This window comes from Neofelis nebulosa, chromosome 2 (assembly GCF_028018385.1).
Source record: "Neofelis nebulosa isolate mNeoNeb1 chromosome 2, mNeoNeb1.pri, whole genome shotgun sequence".
Taxonomy (NCBI): Eukaryota; Metazoa; Chordata; class Mammalia; order Carnivora; family Felidae; genus Neofelis; species Neofelis nebulosa.
Genome location: NC_080783.1, coordinates 70,882,351 through 70,901,184, shown reverse-complemented (window position 1 = coordinate 70,901,184; position 18,834 = coordinate 70,882,351). Strand labels below are relative to the sequence as shown.

At 35.6% G+C, this 18,834-nt stretch overlaps 1 protein-coding gene across 7 annotated transcripts in view; it reads left to right on the top strand.

Annotated features, from left to right (window-relative positions):
* Positions 1-18,834, top strand: part of SLC4A10 (solute carrier family 4 member 10) — a 298,500-nt gene that overhangs the window by 155,531 nt on the left and 124,135 nt on the right. For all 7 annotated transcript variants that reach the window (XM_058715152.1, XM_058715153.1, XM_058715157.1 and 4 more), the window contains 2 exons: positions 2,772-2,910; positions 9,670-9,830. In XM_058715152.1, the coding sequence (XP_058571135.1) occupies positions 2,772-2,910; positions 9,670-9,830 (300 nt within the window). The remainder of the gene's footprint in view (positions 1-2,771; positions 2,911-9,669; positions 9,831-18,834) is intronic.

Genomic DNA, 18,834 nt, shown 5'->3' with positions numbered 1-18,834 from the left:
TCCTTGACAAGCTTCTAGTCAGTCTCAGGTTCGTCCAATTGTGACAATTGGCACAACAAATTTGCATTTCCTTTCAGACAATAGTTTCAGAGATATGTACTTACACTGAGCATGAGAGGGAAATTCATCAGCCCTATGTACACAAATCAGGCAAATCATGAGAATGTTGGCTGGCTTTCTTGGGAAATGGGTAAAGTGGGTCGTGCAATGCTGGTTACAGGAGAATGGCAATAGTTGAGCTGTTGTTTAGCTCAGATTCCTCTTACGGTCTGCCATGCCAACTTCAGATCATTTGGAGATGGAAGTAAGAGTTCTTGGAATTTTCTGCAGTAGATCTTGTCTGCTACAAGAGAGCTTTGACCCTGTCATGAAGATTTCCCTAAAAGAGACAAATTCAAGGGGAAACCACAGATTAGGCACCAATTAATATTGGACTCCTACCGTACTGGATTGGGTTTATCATGCTGATATAAATGACCTGCTAAAGAATGAAACACTCACCAAAGAATTTTAGGTAAATTCTTGTAGTCAGCCTGCAGCCCTGGGAAAGTCCTGGAGCCCTTACATGGAAACCGGGCTAGAATTTAGGAGATGTTATCTTGATAAGAGGTCAGCAGATGTCTCTAATCTGAGGTTATCGTGTTGCTCTTCCACTCTGATCAGTTGATTCTAGATACGCCATTGTGGCCCTTGAAACTAAACTGTGTTATGTTTTCAGCTTTTTGAATCATTTGAAGTTAGATAACATGCTTTATTTTATCCCCAAATTCACTCAAAAATCCAGTCAGTGGACCTTCCACAGTCCCTATTACCCACCAGCATCTGTTATTGTTAAGTGTTGGAAGGACATCTTCAAAAATCAAAATGAAAAGACTTCTGACTCTGCCTTCCTCCTTTCCTCCTAGTCCACGTACTACATATTAGCGAAGGCAGTTTGGTCACTGAATGTGGCTCCCCCCAGAAAGGGATAATTTACTCTCAGCCACTTTGTGGATAATGATCAGGAAGAAAGGGATTAATAACCTTGCTTTGACTATCCAAGATTCCACCAAGACCATTTCTGGATGTGATATATCATCCCTTTTCCCTTATAGCAACCTTAGTCCATCCTGATTGGTACACTCTCTGAGTGGTAGTCCAGCTAACAGGGGGCCTCGGGAATTCAATACTTAATTCTGGTTTAGGCACTTAGACATTCTTGTCGGTTTGACACGGTCCTAAATAATAAGTATAATCACCACTTGGTTGAGTATACTGCTTGCCAAGTCTCCCTGCAGTGGCCCAAATGAATTCAAGTGGAAGGCATAAATTTTTATAAATTTTATGAAAGTTCCCTTTTTCATTTTTACTTCTTACCCTTTCCAACAAAAGGTCTGGGTGTGAGTAGGGTGGAAAGAAGGTGAAGGTATAGCTTCTGGAGATGAACACGTTTAATGGTACCGTGTGGAAGTGAATTTAATGATCTTCCAGAACTTCTCCTGGAGCATTCCTCATAAAGAACGATACCTTCATGTGTCTCTCCCAATCTGTGACAAGATCCATAAATATAATTGACTGCTGTCCTGCCATTCTCTGCTAGGTGACTCTGCCCATTGTTTGTATTATCATTGCTTTTGAGCTTAAGAAGTTTATCAGAAATGCAAGGATGTTCTCAGTGCCTTCATCTCCCACACAAAAACCCTAATAACACCTTTGGGTGTCTTCCCTACCCCCTTTTCTGTAGCGGTCGCACAGTGGAATGAGTAAATGCCACTTCGTGGGTAGCGTAGGCAAACAGATCAGACTGGACTAACTGTTCTCATGCAGTGCGTCTAGAAACAGGGTCTAGATCCAGTTATCTTAACCGAACTGGAAACTCCAAGGCCAACTAGCAGGACTGGAAGCCTTGTAGAAAACACCGTCAATCTACGTCTGCCAAATGATGTAGGTCCCTTCTCCAGAGACCCTCAAATTGTGAACAACATGTTCTTTCCAGGAACACCATGTACACCTTTGAGACTGTGTGTCTTGTGTCCAAACCACGCTTTATTTTACTCCCCTACCAAGAACGTAGTGACTCTCACCGTAGTCGTGGTTGAGAGATCTTTGAATGTTTAAGCAAACACCACCAGTAGATGATATCACACTCGGATGATTTTGGATTTAGTTTCTGTTTAGATAGCATTCTGGAAATGGTAAAACCATAGCAGTGGAGACCAGATTAGTGGTTGTCAGGGTTTGGGAAGGGACAAAGGTGTGACTAAAAAAGAGCCTCACAAAGGAGTTCATGGTGAATTACATTCAGCATAGTTTTAGTATAAGTGAATTTTATCATAGCCTGTTCTAAATATTCCCATAAAGTATAGCATATATGATGAGAGAAAATGCATGTATGTGTGTGTGAGGGAAATATAGAAATAGTTTCTATGATTAATGCTGTAAACAATCCAAAAATAATCATAACATTTAATATTATTTTGAATATATATGTATATATATGTATATATATGTGTGTGTGTGTGTGTGTATATATATATATATATATATATATATATATATATATATATATATATATATATAATGCATCTACATTTTACATATTTTTGCTCCCAAATTATACTAGACTTCAGGTAATGCTAAATTTAGTTTTAATTTACCAAATCTACCATGGATGAGTGTTGCAGGGGGCGGGCAGGGAGATGTGAGTCTGGAGTGGTGTTGGAGTTGGGTGACCAGGAAATTTTAAGCTTGAAGTCATGGTAATGCATACTCACATCTCTGGTTTTCTCTAGACACGCCATCACAACGAGTACAGTTTATTCTTGGAACTGAGGATGATGATGAAGAACACATTCCTCATGACCTTTTCACAGAACTGGATGAGATTTGCTGGCGTGAAGGTGAGGATGCTGAATGGCGAGAAACAGCCAGGTGAGGATTTTTGCTGAGCGGGAAGGTATAGGAAATAATTTTCATGCTATTGGAAAAGAGATTTGTAAAGCCATGGTTTTGCAAACATTCGTGAGTGCTGTCGATTTCTGAAATGGCTCATCTGGCCTGGGCATATCCTATAATGGGATATGGGTCAGAATGAGATCTGAAGACAGCAATTATAGTAAACAGTGATGCAGAGCCAGCAACAGCTGCAGCCTGAAAGATAAACAGCAGCATAATTTGTGTGTCATCAGGAAAACAATAAGAATCTAAAAGTAATTTATTTCTATCTTTTCAACTGCTGGCCTGTGCCCAAACTAGGCATATTATATGATAATTTGAGTGTGGGGCTTTTTTTTTTTTTTTTTTTTTAAGAAAGGGAAAGCATTCTAAGAGGCTGTAGGTATACTGGATTTATGTACTATTTGGTGAGGATAAAAATATTTTGTAATGTGTTTCTAGGATATGTGTACATTTCAACATAGGTGTTTTTTCAAAATAACTTTTTACAATTTTATTTAAAAAGTTTATTTATTTATTTGGAGAGAGAGAGAGAGAGAGAGAGAGTGAGCGCATGAACAGGGGAGGGGCAGAGAGAGAGGAAGAGAAAGAATCCCAAGCAGGCTCCACACTGTCAGTGCAGAGCCTGATGCTGGGCTCCAACTCACCAATCTTGAGATCATGTTCCGAGCGGAAACCAAGTGTTGGACGCTTAACCATCAAAGCCACCCAGGCACCCCTAAGTAAGGTGAATTTCTAGCAGTGGAACTTATGTACCAAGAACAGCAGGCTTTTAAATTTTGATACAGATTGCAAAATTGACTTTATAAAATGTTTTGGTAATTCATACTTTTATGAACGGTGTATGAGAGTGCTTATTTCCCTCAAACCCTTGCTGGAGTAAATCATTAAACTTTTAGATTTTTTTTTGCTAATTTTATAGATGAAAATAAATCTTATTTTAATTTACATTTTTAAAATTATTGGCGAAATGGAACATCTTTGCATATGTTTTAATTTTTTTCCTGTGAGCTAACTGTTCATATTTTATGTCAAACCATTGTATTATTTATTTGCCTTTTTTAATGCTTAGTGATATGTTATTCTGTATGAATTACCTTTTTTAATGAAAAAATCATGTAATCATTTTCTTTCTGAAGCTTTATTATATATTTTAAATAAAGGACTAAATTTGAAGTAGTTTTTATATGACATGGTAAATTTTAAGATTAAAAACCATCCATCTTATTGTTTTCTTCCAACTGCATCAAAAACTAAGTGCTTTGGACTTTTTCAAATATATAATATGAATGCTTATCTTTGTTATTTGATGACAGAAAACCAATATATGATAATCTTATGCACCAATTAGCATTATAAATTTTACTCTCTCATGACTAAAGAGTTGTTGAAAAGGAATTTAAAATACGGAGGTGCCTGGGTGGCTCAGTCATCTGACTGTGGCTCAGGTCATGATCTCACAGTTCGTGTGTTCGAGCCCCACATCAGGCTCTGTGCTGACAGCCCAGAGCCTGGAGCCTGCTTCGGATTCTGTGTTTCCCTCTCTGTCTCTCTCTCTCTGTCCCTCCCCTGCTCACACTCTAGCTCTCTCTCTAAAAAGTAAATAAACGTTAAAATATATAAAATAAAATGCAAACCTCCCTGTTTAAGGCTAGACACATCTGTCTTGACCTGATTATAAGAAATGCTAGCTATTCCTGGATGGCAGGAAGAAAGGCGATCTATTGGGTATGATGACTAGGAAGCTGTTGTTAGTTTGAGTCTCCTTATTGCTGGGAAGTACTTTTTGGAAGCATTTCTTTTATATTCTTTTCTTTACTCTCATCCTACATGATAGAGCTGAGAAGTAAGATTGGAATGTGTGTTTTGTCAGGAGTAACTCGCTTATTCTTAAAATGATTGGTGATTTTTCACCTTCCAGATAAAATAGTGATCTGTTCCTTTTAAGCAGTAACTTCCTTGCGACTTGCTCACTCTCATGAAATATCACAATGGCAGAATGAGACTAGAATGTAGCCCTTTCTCTTTAGCATACTTGAGCAGGTAGGATTTTATCATGCTCTCATGGATTAACCTGAACAACATGTTTATCCTAAACCACCAAAATGTATTGTTGTTCATGGGTAAAGAACAAAAGAGTTGATCCAGTTAATTATTAGTATTCTCTAATGTTATTCAATAGGACCTGTGTTCTGAGCTATCCTTCTAGAACCTTACGTATGGTGCAGCTATTTGAGGTTCAAGGAGACATCTGATGAGCAATCAAAATAGCAGCAGACATTGAAGAGGAGGGTAGATGAATTTTGGCGGAGACACAATACATCAGGGAAGTACAGAGTGTATTTATTGAGGGCTTAGAAATGTAGTGGGTTTTAAAGTAACAGAAGTAATTTTGTTCTGGTTGCTCTAGTTCATCTAAAAGGACTAATTTTAGTTAATTTAGGATTCCATCTAATTTTCAAAATGCAATTTAATTCTAATAAGTCATTAGCATAAATATTTGAAGCCCTTCTTTCTTTTGATTAGTATTCTGGGGGGATTAATAATTTTCTACCCTAATAGTAGAAATAAAAAGGATATTTTATCAGCACATTGCACCTGTCACATATCACAAATTGAATAATTCATGCCCACTGCTGTTGCCAAGTAAAACTTAAGCAAAGTTTTAGATTTTGAAGCTAAATTTTTGAATCATAATTATTTAATAAATGTTTGTGAAAAACAGCTGTTCACTTTTAAAAACCCTAAAAGAAGCCATATGACAAGGGCTAATGAAATCAGCACAATTCCAATGTCCTGCTTATAGATAACATATAATGTTATTAATAGAAAAGCCTGCAAAGATACCACAGATGTGCAATTATGAAGACAACATGCTTGACTCACTGTGGTTGCCCTTTAAAAATGCTTCCCACAAATGTGCTCAGAAGAGGCAAAGCAGGGGGTAGCAGTTGGCCTCTGATACAGACATGGCAGTGTCAAAACGGATTATTGCATCAAAACAATTTTACTGATGCTCTGAAAGCATTTGATATTCAAAGTTAGGAAAGGTTTAAGTCATCAAGATTTTTCCATGAGATATGAGATGTGAAGATAATATGGATTAAGAATAGCTAATATTGGGGCGCCTCGGTGGCTCAGTCGGTTAAGCGTCCGACTTCGGCTCAGGTCACCATCTCGCGGTCCGTGAGTTCAAGTCCCGCGTCGGGCTCTGTGCTGACTGCTCAGAGCCTGGAGCCTGTTTCAAATTCTGTGTCTCCCTCTCTCTCTGCCCCTCCCCCGTTCATGCTCTGTCCCTGTCTCAAAAATAAATAAACGTTAAAAAAAAAAAAAAAAGAATAGCTAATGTTTCTAGGTTTGGATATCTTTCACTTCCCCTTTCCCCTTAAAATAGGCACTTTGTGGTTGTTGTTATGTTACTATCTAGCCTCCACCCTAACCTTGTCCCTCTTCCACCATCTGTAGCCTTAGCCCTACCCAAAAGAGGATGTTTTCTCTTAAGAGTTCGTAACTTCTCCCCAGGCTACAATTTTGGTTGGTATTTTATTTTCTATTTGCATAGAATCAGAGAATAAAAATTCTTAGGAAAGGTAAAAGGAATTAGCGGGAATAGAATAAATGGGAGTTAATTTCTAAGGAGAACATCTATTTCTAATTTGCAGAAGAATTTTATTTTGTAGATTTTTAATATGAGTGTTACAGAAGAGATTATCATCAACTTAATCTTCAAAAAATTCATGAAACACCTATTTTATATTGTTGTTTAGTAGAAAGAGATTCCAATGTGTTAATCATGGGTGAGAACAGATCCAGACACACCATAGGAAAATCACATAATCTCACAGGGTTTAAGTCCACCCCCTCCACAGAAAGTGTCATGCAATTGGCCTACAATTTTGATTTTTTTCATTGTTCATTACGTCTCATTCATGCCTGTGAGACTCTTGTTTGCTGTAGTTTGCTATTCAAACAAATGTCAGCTGAGTTTATTTGAAAACTGGAATAAATTGCAGCACTTTAGGTCATTAACTGCAATCAGGCATTTTGCAACTGACTACAAATCTACAAATCTTTAAACAGGATTTGGTGTGTTCCCAGACCTCTTAATTCCTATCTTTGAAATATGAAATGGAATAAAGAAACAGAAAAGAGAAATACACTTAGGGGTGTGTGTGTGTGTGTGTGTGTAGAGAATATATGTATATAATATAAAATATAATTTTTAACATAGTCTTTTAAAAAACATTATTTAAATAGTTCTTAAAGCTTTTGACATCATTCTGGAGTTGGCCTAAAGCACTGAATCTTGAAATGTTTAGAAACTTGACACTTGTCACTTGTGAGTTTCTTTTATGGGAAGTATCTTATGCTTCTTCCTATTTTATATTCATAAAATCTATGGCCATATCAAATTGTTCATCCATTTATTTTTTTTTCTTAACTACCAAACTGGAATTCCCAGAGACTCCATTTTTCTTTTCTAAAAGACCAAGCCTCCAGTTTGAAGGAAATTATTCTAAAAGAAGGGATATACCTTTTAGATAGATTTGTTTTTAAAATTTCTTTTCAGATAGACAGATCAATGGAACACATAAATCTAAATGTAAAACATAAAGCTATATAAATTTGAGAGAAAAAATATAGGAGAATAGAGAACTGAGAAAGACCAAACCATGTATAGCTACCTGGATTCTGACAAAGGGCAAAAGCTATTAAATGGAAAAAGGATGGTCTTTTCAACAGTGTACTTGAATAATTAGACAGCTATAGGTTAAAAATTAATAATATTTCAATCTAAACCTCAGAGTGTATACAAACTTAATTCAAAATAAATCATAAATCTAAATGTAAAACATAAAGCTATACAAATTTGAGAAAAAAAAACAGGAGAAAAACCTGAGGACTTAGGGTGTCTATGGTGAATTTCTAGACATGATATTGAAAGCACAATCTATAAAAGAAAATATTCATAAATTGGACTTCACCCAAATTAATACATTTTGTCCTGTGAAAGATCCTGTTAAGAGGATGAAGACAAGCTGCACATAAGGAGAAAATATTTGCAAACCATATATTTGACAAAAATATTATATGTAGAATATGTAAAGAACTCCCAAATTTCAATAGTATGAACACAAATCAATTAGAAAAATGGGCAAAAAATATAGTCTGGAAGTGATGCACATAATTTCTGCTTACAATTCATTATCCAGAGGTAGTCAGTAGTCATATCATCTCACCCAGTAAAAGGGGAGCCAGGTGGTGATATCCTATTCTTTACTAGGTAGAGAGGGAGAATTAGTTGATGAACAGTACTAATAACTATCAAATGATTTATGAAATATTATGTCCCTGTCAAGGCCTGAAAATCATTAAGAACCAATAATATGAAAAATTCCCAGCGGTGTAGGCAAAAAAAATTCTATAAAATTCCAGCATTGAAGAAATACAGTCAGTGACTTGTGGCTTAAATGTAAATTTTTGCAACCTTCAAATATCTTATAAACTTATGGTAGGTATTAGGTATTCCCTGTCTATAAACTTTTGGTAGGCACAACTATTCTTCCCTATTGGTTTCATTTTCATTTCCTGACAATGTTTTACTCCCTGAACAGTGAGGACAGATCAATAGCTTTCTTTATCTTTCTTAGAACTCTGCACATTAATCATTCTGACTAGCCCTTGTGGTTGGTTATTTTCTGCAACACATTTCTCCTCCCCTGGAGCTGGATCATTTGACTACATATAACAATAATACAATATTTTATAGAGAATTTGAGTGATATTGCACAGAAAGAGGAAGTTAGGGCAAAAATGACTAAGGAGAGAAGAAATAAGGAAAATGGTGAAGAGAAGGGAAGGAAAGGCAATTTAGGCTTTATTTAGGATATATTACAAATGGTGGAATTAAGTTGGTCATCTATTAGGATTAGACAACAAGTCCCTAAAAGAATGAGAGAAATTTAGTGCTTGTGCCATAGCAGTAGAATCTCTGGTTTCTCTTTATTTCTTCCATTTTTTCTCTTTATTCCTTCCACTTATCTTACTTGAAGAAACTTAAATATTACAATTCATTTCACTCCAAAAAGGCAGTGGTCTCCCATTTGTTGCCTTGATATCCAGGTTCCTCTGTTCTCCATCCCTGGAAGGAAGGCCCAGGGATTAGAGACTGAGCTCAGTGCTTATAGGTTCCTGTAGTCCCCAGGAAATGACTGTACTACATTTCATCCAAGCATGCCTAATATTTATTTTTCTTACAGAAGAGGACCCAAGTTATACTAGTCTCCCTAAAAATCGAATGGAAAAATTATCAGGAGATCAAATATTCTATTTTAAGACCTCCTACTACAGAAAAATGAGTATTCTTTCATTTTCTTTTGCATCTTTTTCAATTGCCGTTATCCTTCTATGAAGTATACTCTATTAATTTTACAGCAGATTCACAGTGACCACTGAATAAACACAGTAAATATTTTTTCAGAGCTTGACAAACTAACAAAAATAACATTTGAGTTTTTCTTGGCTTTCTATACATCTTTCAGTGACAAAAAGAATGCTTGTTAAGTGGAATTAAAATGAAATAAACCAAATAACTTGGGCTAGGTTTTACTTCCCAAGCCCACAAAATCTAGAAGCAATGTGACTGTTTTTCTGTTTCTGCTTTTTATTCTTTGGATAAAGGATCATTCACCTACAATATGATATTCAATGTGCTGATAATATTTATTTGTGTAGGTGGCTGAAGTTTGAAGAAGATGTGGAAGACGGAGGAGAAAGATGGAGCAAGCCTTATGTGGCCACTCTGTCATTGCACAGCTTGTTTGAGCTGAGAAGTTGTATTCTGAATGGAACTGTGTTACTGGACATGCATGCCAACACTTTAGAAGAAATTGCAGGTATATCTTTTTTTTCCCTTAGTTTGTTTCACTCTTATGGGTATAGCTGAGGTTTGTTATTTTCTTTTCCTTATAACTCTGTGACTCTTGGAAAATCAGTTCTTATGGTCAGCAGAAGATACCTTAAAAATGACTTTCTCCTACCCCCTTATTTTAGATAAAAGAAGTTGAAATTTGGAGAAATATGGTCTAATTTGTTAATGGCAAGTCTAGAACAAAGAACTAATCCTGACTCCCATTTAGTATATACTGTTTCCACTATCATGCTTAATTAAGCTGTCACCATTAGAAATTTGAAGGGAAAAAACCCCACAAAACTAGAAAATGATTTTTTCAATATTCAAATACCTGAAATAATCATATTAAAAATTCAGTAGATACAAAAATTGTTAATTTAGAATAGAACAGAAAGGTATGACCATTTATTTTAAACTTAAAATAAAACTCATTAATTCCAGAGGATAGCAAGCAATGCATTTGAAATTAGTTTGTAATTTAATACTATGACTAGCCCCTGGGATGAGAGATTTGTATTAGAAGCCTGTTATGGCTATAGAACACAGGCAGTTAGGGGCGCCTGGGTGGCGCAGTCGGTTAAGCGTCCGACTTCAGCCAGGTCACGATCTCGCGGTCCGTGAGTTCGAGCCCCGCGTCAGGCTCTGGGCTGATGGCTCGGAGCCTGGAGCCTGTTTCCAATTCTGTGTCTCCCTCTCTCTCTGCCCCTCCCCCGTTCATGCTCTGTCTCTCTCTGTCCCAAAAATAAATAAAAAAAAAAACGTTGAAAAAAAAAAAATTAAAAAAAAAAAAAAAAAAAAGAACACAGGCAGTTATATGTAGGAAACATCTTACTGTTACTCTAGAAATAGGGACAAAGAACTCCTGTATCTTTTGATAAAAGCTATTAAACATGACAAACATGATAAATGTGTTTTCATAAAAGCAAAATAATACAAAAAGTTTTGAAAGAGTATAAATAAAATAGTTAATGGAGATTTTAAAAATAAAAACAAAGCAAGGACTTGGGCAGTTTTTAAAAATTTCTAGTTTGGAAAAAATAAATAAAAGCAGTTCCATGTAGAATTTTTTTGCAAAGTAGAAAGACTTAAGGGAAACTTTAATGTCTGCATTATATTACAGAGGAGGAAAAAACACCCCAAAACTCTGTAAATGTTTTTTGATTCCATAAGTGAGAGAATATTATATTAAAAAATAATGTACATAATTTAATCTTCAGAATAGCCTCATGAAGTGTCATTCCCAATTTTCAGTAAGAAAATAGAAATTCTGAGATTTTCATGGCACTTGTTCCATCTAAGGGCCCCTGTAAGTTGTGTGTTCCTTATATTATACTACAACCACTGGCTGAAGAAAGAGAATGACTTGAAGTAGATGCTGCCCAGATTTTAATGATTGTTTAATTACTTTAAAAATTATTTATTTGGACATTGATGCAGATAGGCATGCATACATTGTGATATGTGTGAAAAGAAGGATATCCTGGCTTAGGATAAAAAGGTTAAGAGAGGGAGGGAGCCAAAACATAAGAGACTCTTAAAAACTGAGAACAAACTGAGGGTTGATGGGAGGGTTGGGGGTGGGGTGGGTGATGGGTATTGAGAAGGGCACCTGTTGGAATGAGCACTGGGTGTTGTATGGAAACCAATTTGACAATAAATTTCATATTTAAAAAAAAGCAAACAGTAAAGAGAAGCCTTCCTTCTGAGTTTCATACTACACCTATGAAGAGCTTTCCCTTTATTTTTAAAAACTTTTTTTAATGTTCATTTACTTTTGAGAGAGAGATTGGGGGAGGGGCAGAGAGAGTGAAGGAGATGCAGAATTTGAAGGAGGCTCCAGGCTCTGAGCTATCAGCACAGAGCCCTGCTCGGCTCAGACTCACAACCGTGAGATCATGACCTGAGCTGAAGTCAGATGCTTAACCGATGGAGCCACCCAGGCGCCCCAAAGAGCTTTTCCTTTAAATGAATGAACCAAAGGGGCTCCTGGGTGGCTCCGTTGGTTAAGCATCAGACTTCAGCTCAGGTCATGATCTCACAGTTTGTGAGTTTAAACCCCGAATCAGGTTCTGAGCTGTCAACACTGCTGGAGCCTGCTTCAGATTTTGTGTCTCTATCTGTGCCCCTCCTCCACTCATGCCTGCTCTCTCTCAAAAATAAACAAACATTAAAAAATAAATAAAATGCCTACCTAGAAAAAATAAAATAAAAAAATAAAATAAAATAAAATAAAATAAAATAAAATAAAATAAAATAAAATAAAATAAATAACTAAAGCCAAATAGGCTATATGAACTTAAATACAGTATACTTTTCAGAGGTACACAGGATGCAGTAATGGATCACTCTAAATCAAGACTTAAAGAAAAGGGTTAACTTAGGAATTAGCAAATTTCTTGTGAATGCTGGAACAGTAGTTATCCAACTTAATTTCTTAGCTTTACATTATGGGGTCCTGCCGATAGCCCCTAAACATTTTTATGTTTTAATTAGGAACCAAATGGCTGGGTTCTTCATGGTACTTTGCAATTTAGGAAGCTCTTTTAAGTAATTCTATACTATCTTTTTTTTTATTTTTTTTATTTTTTTATTTTTTTAAAAAAAAATTTTTTTTTCAACGTTTTTTATTTATTTTTGGGACAGAGAGAGACAGAGCATGAACGGGGGAGGGGCAGAGAGAGAGGGAGACACAGAATCGGAAACAGGCTCCAGGCTCCGAGCCATCAGCCCAGAGCCTGACGCGGGGCTCGAACTCACGGACCGCAAGATCGTGACCTGGCTGAAGTCGGACGCTTAACCGACTGCGCCACCCAGGCGCCCCTCTATACTATCTTTTTGATACGCAAAACAAAATTGGGCCTCAGTATTATTATTGTTATCCTTTCTTTATAAATAAACTGAGATTCTGAAAGTTAAAGATCTTGCCCAAAATAAGGAGTTTGTTTCTGCTGTTTATGTCAGTGATGACATTACCTTTGAAAAATGGAGTAATCCAAAATACTTTTGGATTGGCTATATCTAATGAGGCTGTCAAATTCCTCAAACTGGCAAAATTAGCCTCAGAAAATACCCTTCATAGTTTTACCAGGTTTTAAATTTCTTAAAGCATATAATTTCTAATGCTTTCTTTAGAAATTTATTTCTACCAGGAAATCTTCTCCCATGAATTTGACTAAACCTCTGTTCATTTCATCACCTTAGTTCTGTTTTATTGTCTAAATTTATGCTTCCTTTCCCTACCACTGCTCCTTTCCCCAAGCTGTGGGAAGGTTGTTAGCTGTGTTAATTCTCGCTCTTGAAAGCAAATTACATTTTCTAAGTCTATCCTTACAAAGGAAAGTAGTTCAATGGAAGACTTGATACCCCAAATAGCTTTTATTCTTCTTGTTTAATTAGTCTGTATCTTTCTGTCTCTAAAGTAGCTCATCTTGAATGTCCCATTTACAGTGTAGAGCACTCTGTAAAATACCATCCAGAAGATGTCATTAGTTTAGAGCTAATACCACATTACAAACATATAATTAAAAATACTTGTTGATCACTATTACCTTAGATTCCTTTTCACTCATTAATGAGAGGAGATTCCCTCTTTTTGAGTAATTGTAATTTGACTTTTTTAATCCAAAGGTATTTATTTCTGCCTTCAATAAAATCTTATTAGAACATTTTCTCCCTTTAGCTTATAATGATTTTCTTACTGTTTACTTATTGCTATTTTTACTTTATGGCAATTGAGCCCTATTGCTAAGCGTAATAAGTATGCTTCATATTTTTAAGACTTCTAACTTTATATTTTCACATTATATTTTATTATCATGGTAACCTTTATGAGATAGGGAGGAGGATATATGCCCTATTTTATAAACAGATAAACAGAAAATGATGTATCATAGGTAATACTTGCAGACATGGGAATAATTTCTTTTATTAACCTATAATCATAAGTTTGGTTTTATTCTATTTCATGATAATTTGTGACCTTAGTGGTTAATAATAAGACTGGAACTTATCTTCACCTCTTATTTGTCATGTTTTCCTGTATGTTAGGCACTTACTAACATATGAATCGCTAGTTTCAATTTTCCAAAAGCTGGATATAATATGTATCTTTAAGGGCTCTAAACTCTTACATTTTGTGAATGTGCAGGCTTTGCAGCATTAATATTTTCTAGACATTTTCTAATAGAGAAATATGACCCAGATATTGTTTTAGAATTATCAAGGATTTTTATATCAATGTTCTGATTTAATAGAGTCTTAGATAATTCTTTCAAGAGATTTTTGTAGACTTAACAGGAGGAAATCCCATTTGTATCTGGCAGGTCTGTCAAGAATGTCTAGTATAATTAAAGTAGGATTTTCTTTTGGACAAAGTTAATTTAAAAATGTTTATTTCCCAATGTTTCAGGAAACTCAGGATAAACTTAAATGTCTTCCTTCAAAATATTATTTAACCTTTTCAAATCCTAAATTCTCCATATGTAATTTCTTACCATGATTTATTCTGATATGGAGATTAATTGTATTTAAAATGCTTCTTAATTATAGTCATATAAATTACACGTGATTTTATGGTCTGTGTTAATCTCTTTGAAATTCAGCACCGTAAAGGTTAATAATGGAAGTATTCTGTCGGCATGTGTATGCTTTAACCTAATTCTGTCAATGGGAGTTAAGAAATGAAAACCAGGGGCACCTGGGTGGCGCAGTCGGTTAAGCGTCCGACTTCAGCCAGGTCACGATCTCGTGGTCCGTGAGTTCGAGCCCCGCGTCAGGCTCTGGGCTGATGGCTCGGAGCCTGGAGTCTGTTTCCAATTCTGTGTCTCCCTCTCTCTCTGCCCCTCCCCCGTTCATGCTCTGTCTCTCTCTGTCCCAAAAATAAAAAAAAAAAAAAAAAAAAAAGAAATGAAAACCAAATTAAAGTTAGTACCATGATCAGATTATCAGTCATAGCTCTCAACTCATTAAAAAACTTTTGTTGTTAAAAATAGACTATTGGAGGAAAAATCAATATTTTGCTCCACTGAATGTAACCTGCAGATTTGGGAGTATGGAAATAGCCACATTTTAAAATATGTCTATACTATTACCATCCTTGATCTGGAAAGTAAGTGTTCTTAGGGTAGTTTACATTTTTAGTGTACACACTCCTGTGAATGGGGTCAAGCAAACTGCTGAATTTAGATTCTTTCTATTTCTCACTCCTACCCCTCGCATCTTTTGAAGGTAAAACAATGGGCTTTTAATGTATATGACTATCTTTTAAGAGGCAGAGATTTATATAGAATTGGTAACATCTCATGATCTCTGGAGGTTTTCATTCACTGGTCAAGATGGATTGGTCACGATAAAATAATTGCCCAGTTAAAATGAAACTTAATTTTCATTTTCTGAGGCTTTTTCCACAAAGGGTACTAGTGTTCCTAGAGCCTGCTTGGTGCTAGAAGCATGTGCCTTATTTATCCTTTTCATTCTTGCTTCTTCCGATATCACCCAGATCTTGGCATTGTGCTTTGGCAGGCTAGACTGTATTATTTAGACATCATAGCCTGCTGAGATTGTAGGACTTGATGCTGGGCCCAAAGCCATTATGGCTCATTATCCTTTCCTACTTTTCAAGGTTAACACTAATGTATGTTATAGTGGTGAAGAGAACAATGAAAGTGATTAGTGAATCAGATTCCCATTGGTACTTAAATCTCACCTCAGTATAAGTTATGTTCTTAAGCAAGATGATTAACTTTTCTAGTTCATTAGGATCTATTTGATGCAGTTATACCTCAGAGGAGTTTACTGTGTATTTCTGTGTGGCTAATGAGCAGATGAGCATTTTTTCCTATTTACTTTCTCTTATGTAACTGTTTCAAATAAGCCCTTATTTCTGAAAAACTGTGAAGCTAGTGACTTAAAGGTTTTTGAAGTGCTCAAGCCTGGAAAGACTGTACTTTGGTAAGAACTAAAAATTGTAATTATGTACATGGGGTTTTATATGATTCATTTGATTTTGATTAGAATATTGAACTGAGGATACACATCACAGCTTACAGATGAAGCTGTGATACAATGGTATCCTTTTGCTGTTTTAATAACCTACTTTACAACTCTCATTATGAAGTTTATGCTACATATTTTATATTTATATACATTTTTCCATCTTAGCAAGATTTCAGTGTAAAGTCACATATGTTGGCAATTTATCATTTACTTTATTTCAAATTAATTATAACTACTTATCTCCAAAGAAGTGAGATATAGATTTAAATATTCTACACTATCATACATTTTCAGAATTGAAAGGGACTTCAGAGGTAACTATAGTGAATATCATGGCCGATTCCTGCACATACATTCTACCTCTTTACATTGTAAACAGAAAAGTAATAGAGCAAAGTTTGGCAAATTACACTCTATGTGCAAATATGCACCACTGCCTTATTTTGTTAGTCCTGTGGGCTAAGAATGGTATTATATTTCACATGATTGAAAAATAATGAAAAGAAGATTAATATTTTACAACATGAAAATCATATGAGATTTAAATTTCAGTGTCCATTAAAAGGTTTTATTGACACACAGCTATGCTCATTTGTGTACATGTTCTTTATGGCTACTTTCATGCTCTAAAGGCAGGCAGAGTTGAACAGTGGTTACAGAGATTGCATGGTTTACAGAGCCTAAAATTTTTTATCTGGCCCATTACAGAAAAAGTTTGTCTACCTATAGTTTAGAAAACTGACTCCAGAGTGAAGGTTAGTTCTTAATCAGCCTAAGCCAGTCATGGGGACAATATTTCCTTAGCCAGGGATTGTCTCAGCATGGACAGGGCTATGTCAGTAGGACTTAAGAGAATTTGTCTTTTAAGAGAAAGTCACAAAAGTCAAAGAATATGTGGATATCAACAAAGATATATATTTCTTTTTTGCTGTTGGCAGCTACCTTATGACCATAAAGAAAATCAGCCTTAAGGTTAAACTCACACCTAGAGGAGGGAGAAACTGACAGAGTCAGAAAAACAGAATTAAATCCAGCCTAACATTGATTTTCCATTATGTGAGCCAATGAAATTCATTGTTTTATAGTTTGATTGGAATTTTTGGTTTTTTAAATTGAAGTATAATTGGCACACATATTATACTATTTTCAGGTGTACAGCATAGTAATTTGACATTTACGTGCATTTTGAAATGCTCACCATATGACTCTGGTTACCATCTGTGTCTCTCTGTATTATCTATGTTCCCTGTCCTGTATATTACATCTCCATGACTTATTTTATAACTGGAAGTTTATATCTCTTGATCCCCTTCACCATTTTTGCTCTCCCTCAACCTGCCTTTCCTAGGGAACCATAGGTCTGTTCTCTGTATCTGTGAGTCTGGTTTTGTTTTGTATGTTCACTTATTTTATCTTTTACATTATACACATAAGTGAAAACTTACAGTATTTGTCTTTCTCTGTCTGACTTATTTCACTTAACATAATACCCTCCAGGTCCATCTGTATTGTCACAAATGGCAAGAGTTTATTCGTGTGTGTGTGTGTGTATGTGTGTGTGTGTGTGTGTGTGTGTGTGTGTGTATAAATACAATATCTTCTTTATTCATTCATCTGTCAATGAATACTTAGGTTGCTTCTATAGCTTGGCTATTGTAAATTATGCTGCAATAAACATAAGGCTGCATATATATTTTTGAGTCAGTATTTTCATTTTCTTTAGATAAATACCCAGAAAAGGAATTGCTGGATCAAATGGTAGTTGTATTTTTTTTAATGTTTCTTTATTTATTTTGAGAGAGAGAGAGAGAGAGAGAGCGAGCATACAGAAGCAAGGGAAGGGCAGAGAGAGAGGGAGACAGAGAATCCCTCTGCCAGTGCAGAGCCTGACATGGGGCTCCAACTCCCAACTGTGAGATCATGACCTGAGCCAAAATCAGGAGTTGGACACTAACCGAATGAGCCACCCAGGTACCCCAATAGTTCTATTTTTAAATTTTTGAGGAGCATCCATACTGTTTTACTAGTGGCTGCACCAATTTGCATTTCTACCAACAGTGCATGAGGGTTCCCTTTTCTCCACATCCTCACCAACACTTGTTATTACTTGTCTTTTTGATACTAGTCATTCTGACAGATGTGAGGTCTCAGTGTGGTTCTGTTTTGCATTTCCTGATGATTAGTGATGAGCATCTTTTCGTGTGCCTGTTGGCCATTTGTATGTCTTTAGATTCAGATCTTTTGTCCGGTTTTTGCTTTTGGCTATTCAGTTGTAGGAGTTCTTTATATATTTTGGATATTAGCCCCTTATCAGATATTTGGTTTGCAAATATTTTCTCTCACTCAGTAGATTGCCTTTTTGTTTTGTTGAGTTTCCTTTGCTGTGCAAAAACTTTTTCTTTGATGTGGTCCCATTTGTTAATTTTTGCTTTTGTTGCCCTTATCTGAGGAGACATATCAGGAAAATGCTACTATGTATGATGTCAAAGAAATTACTGTCTAAGTTTTCTTCTAGAAGTTTTAAGGTTTCTGATCTTGCCATCAAGTCTTTAATCTATTATAAGTGAATTTTTGTGTATGCTGTAAGATAGTCTAGTTTCATTCTGTATGTAGTTTTCCCAAAACCATTTATTTGAGGAGATTGTTTTTCCCCATTGTATGTTCTTGCCTCATTTGTTGTAAATTAATTGACCATATATGCATGGGTTTATTTCCGGGCTCTATTCGGTTTCATTGATCTATGTGTCTGTTTTTGTGCCAGTACCATACTGTTTTGACTACTATAGTTTTGAAGTGCTGTTTGAAGTCAGGGATGATGATACCTTCAGCTTTATTCTTCATTCTCAAGATTGTGTTGGCTATTTGGGGCCTTTTGTGGGTCCATACAAATTTTAAGCTACTTGTCTGTGAAAAATGCCATTTTATTTTGATAGGGATTATTACATTGACTGTATAGATTGTTTTGGATAGAATAGACATTTTAACAATATTAA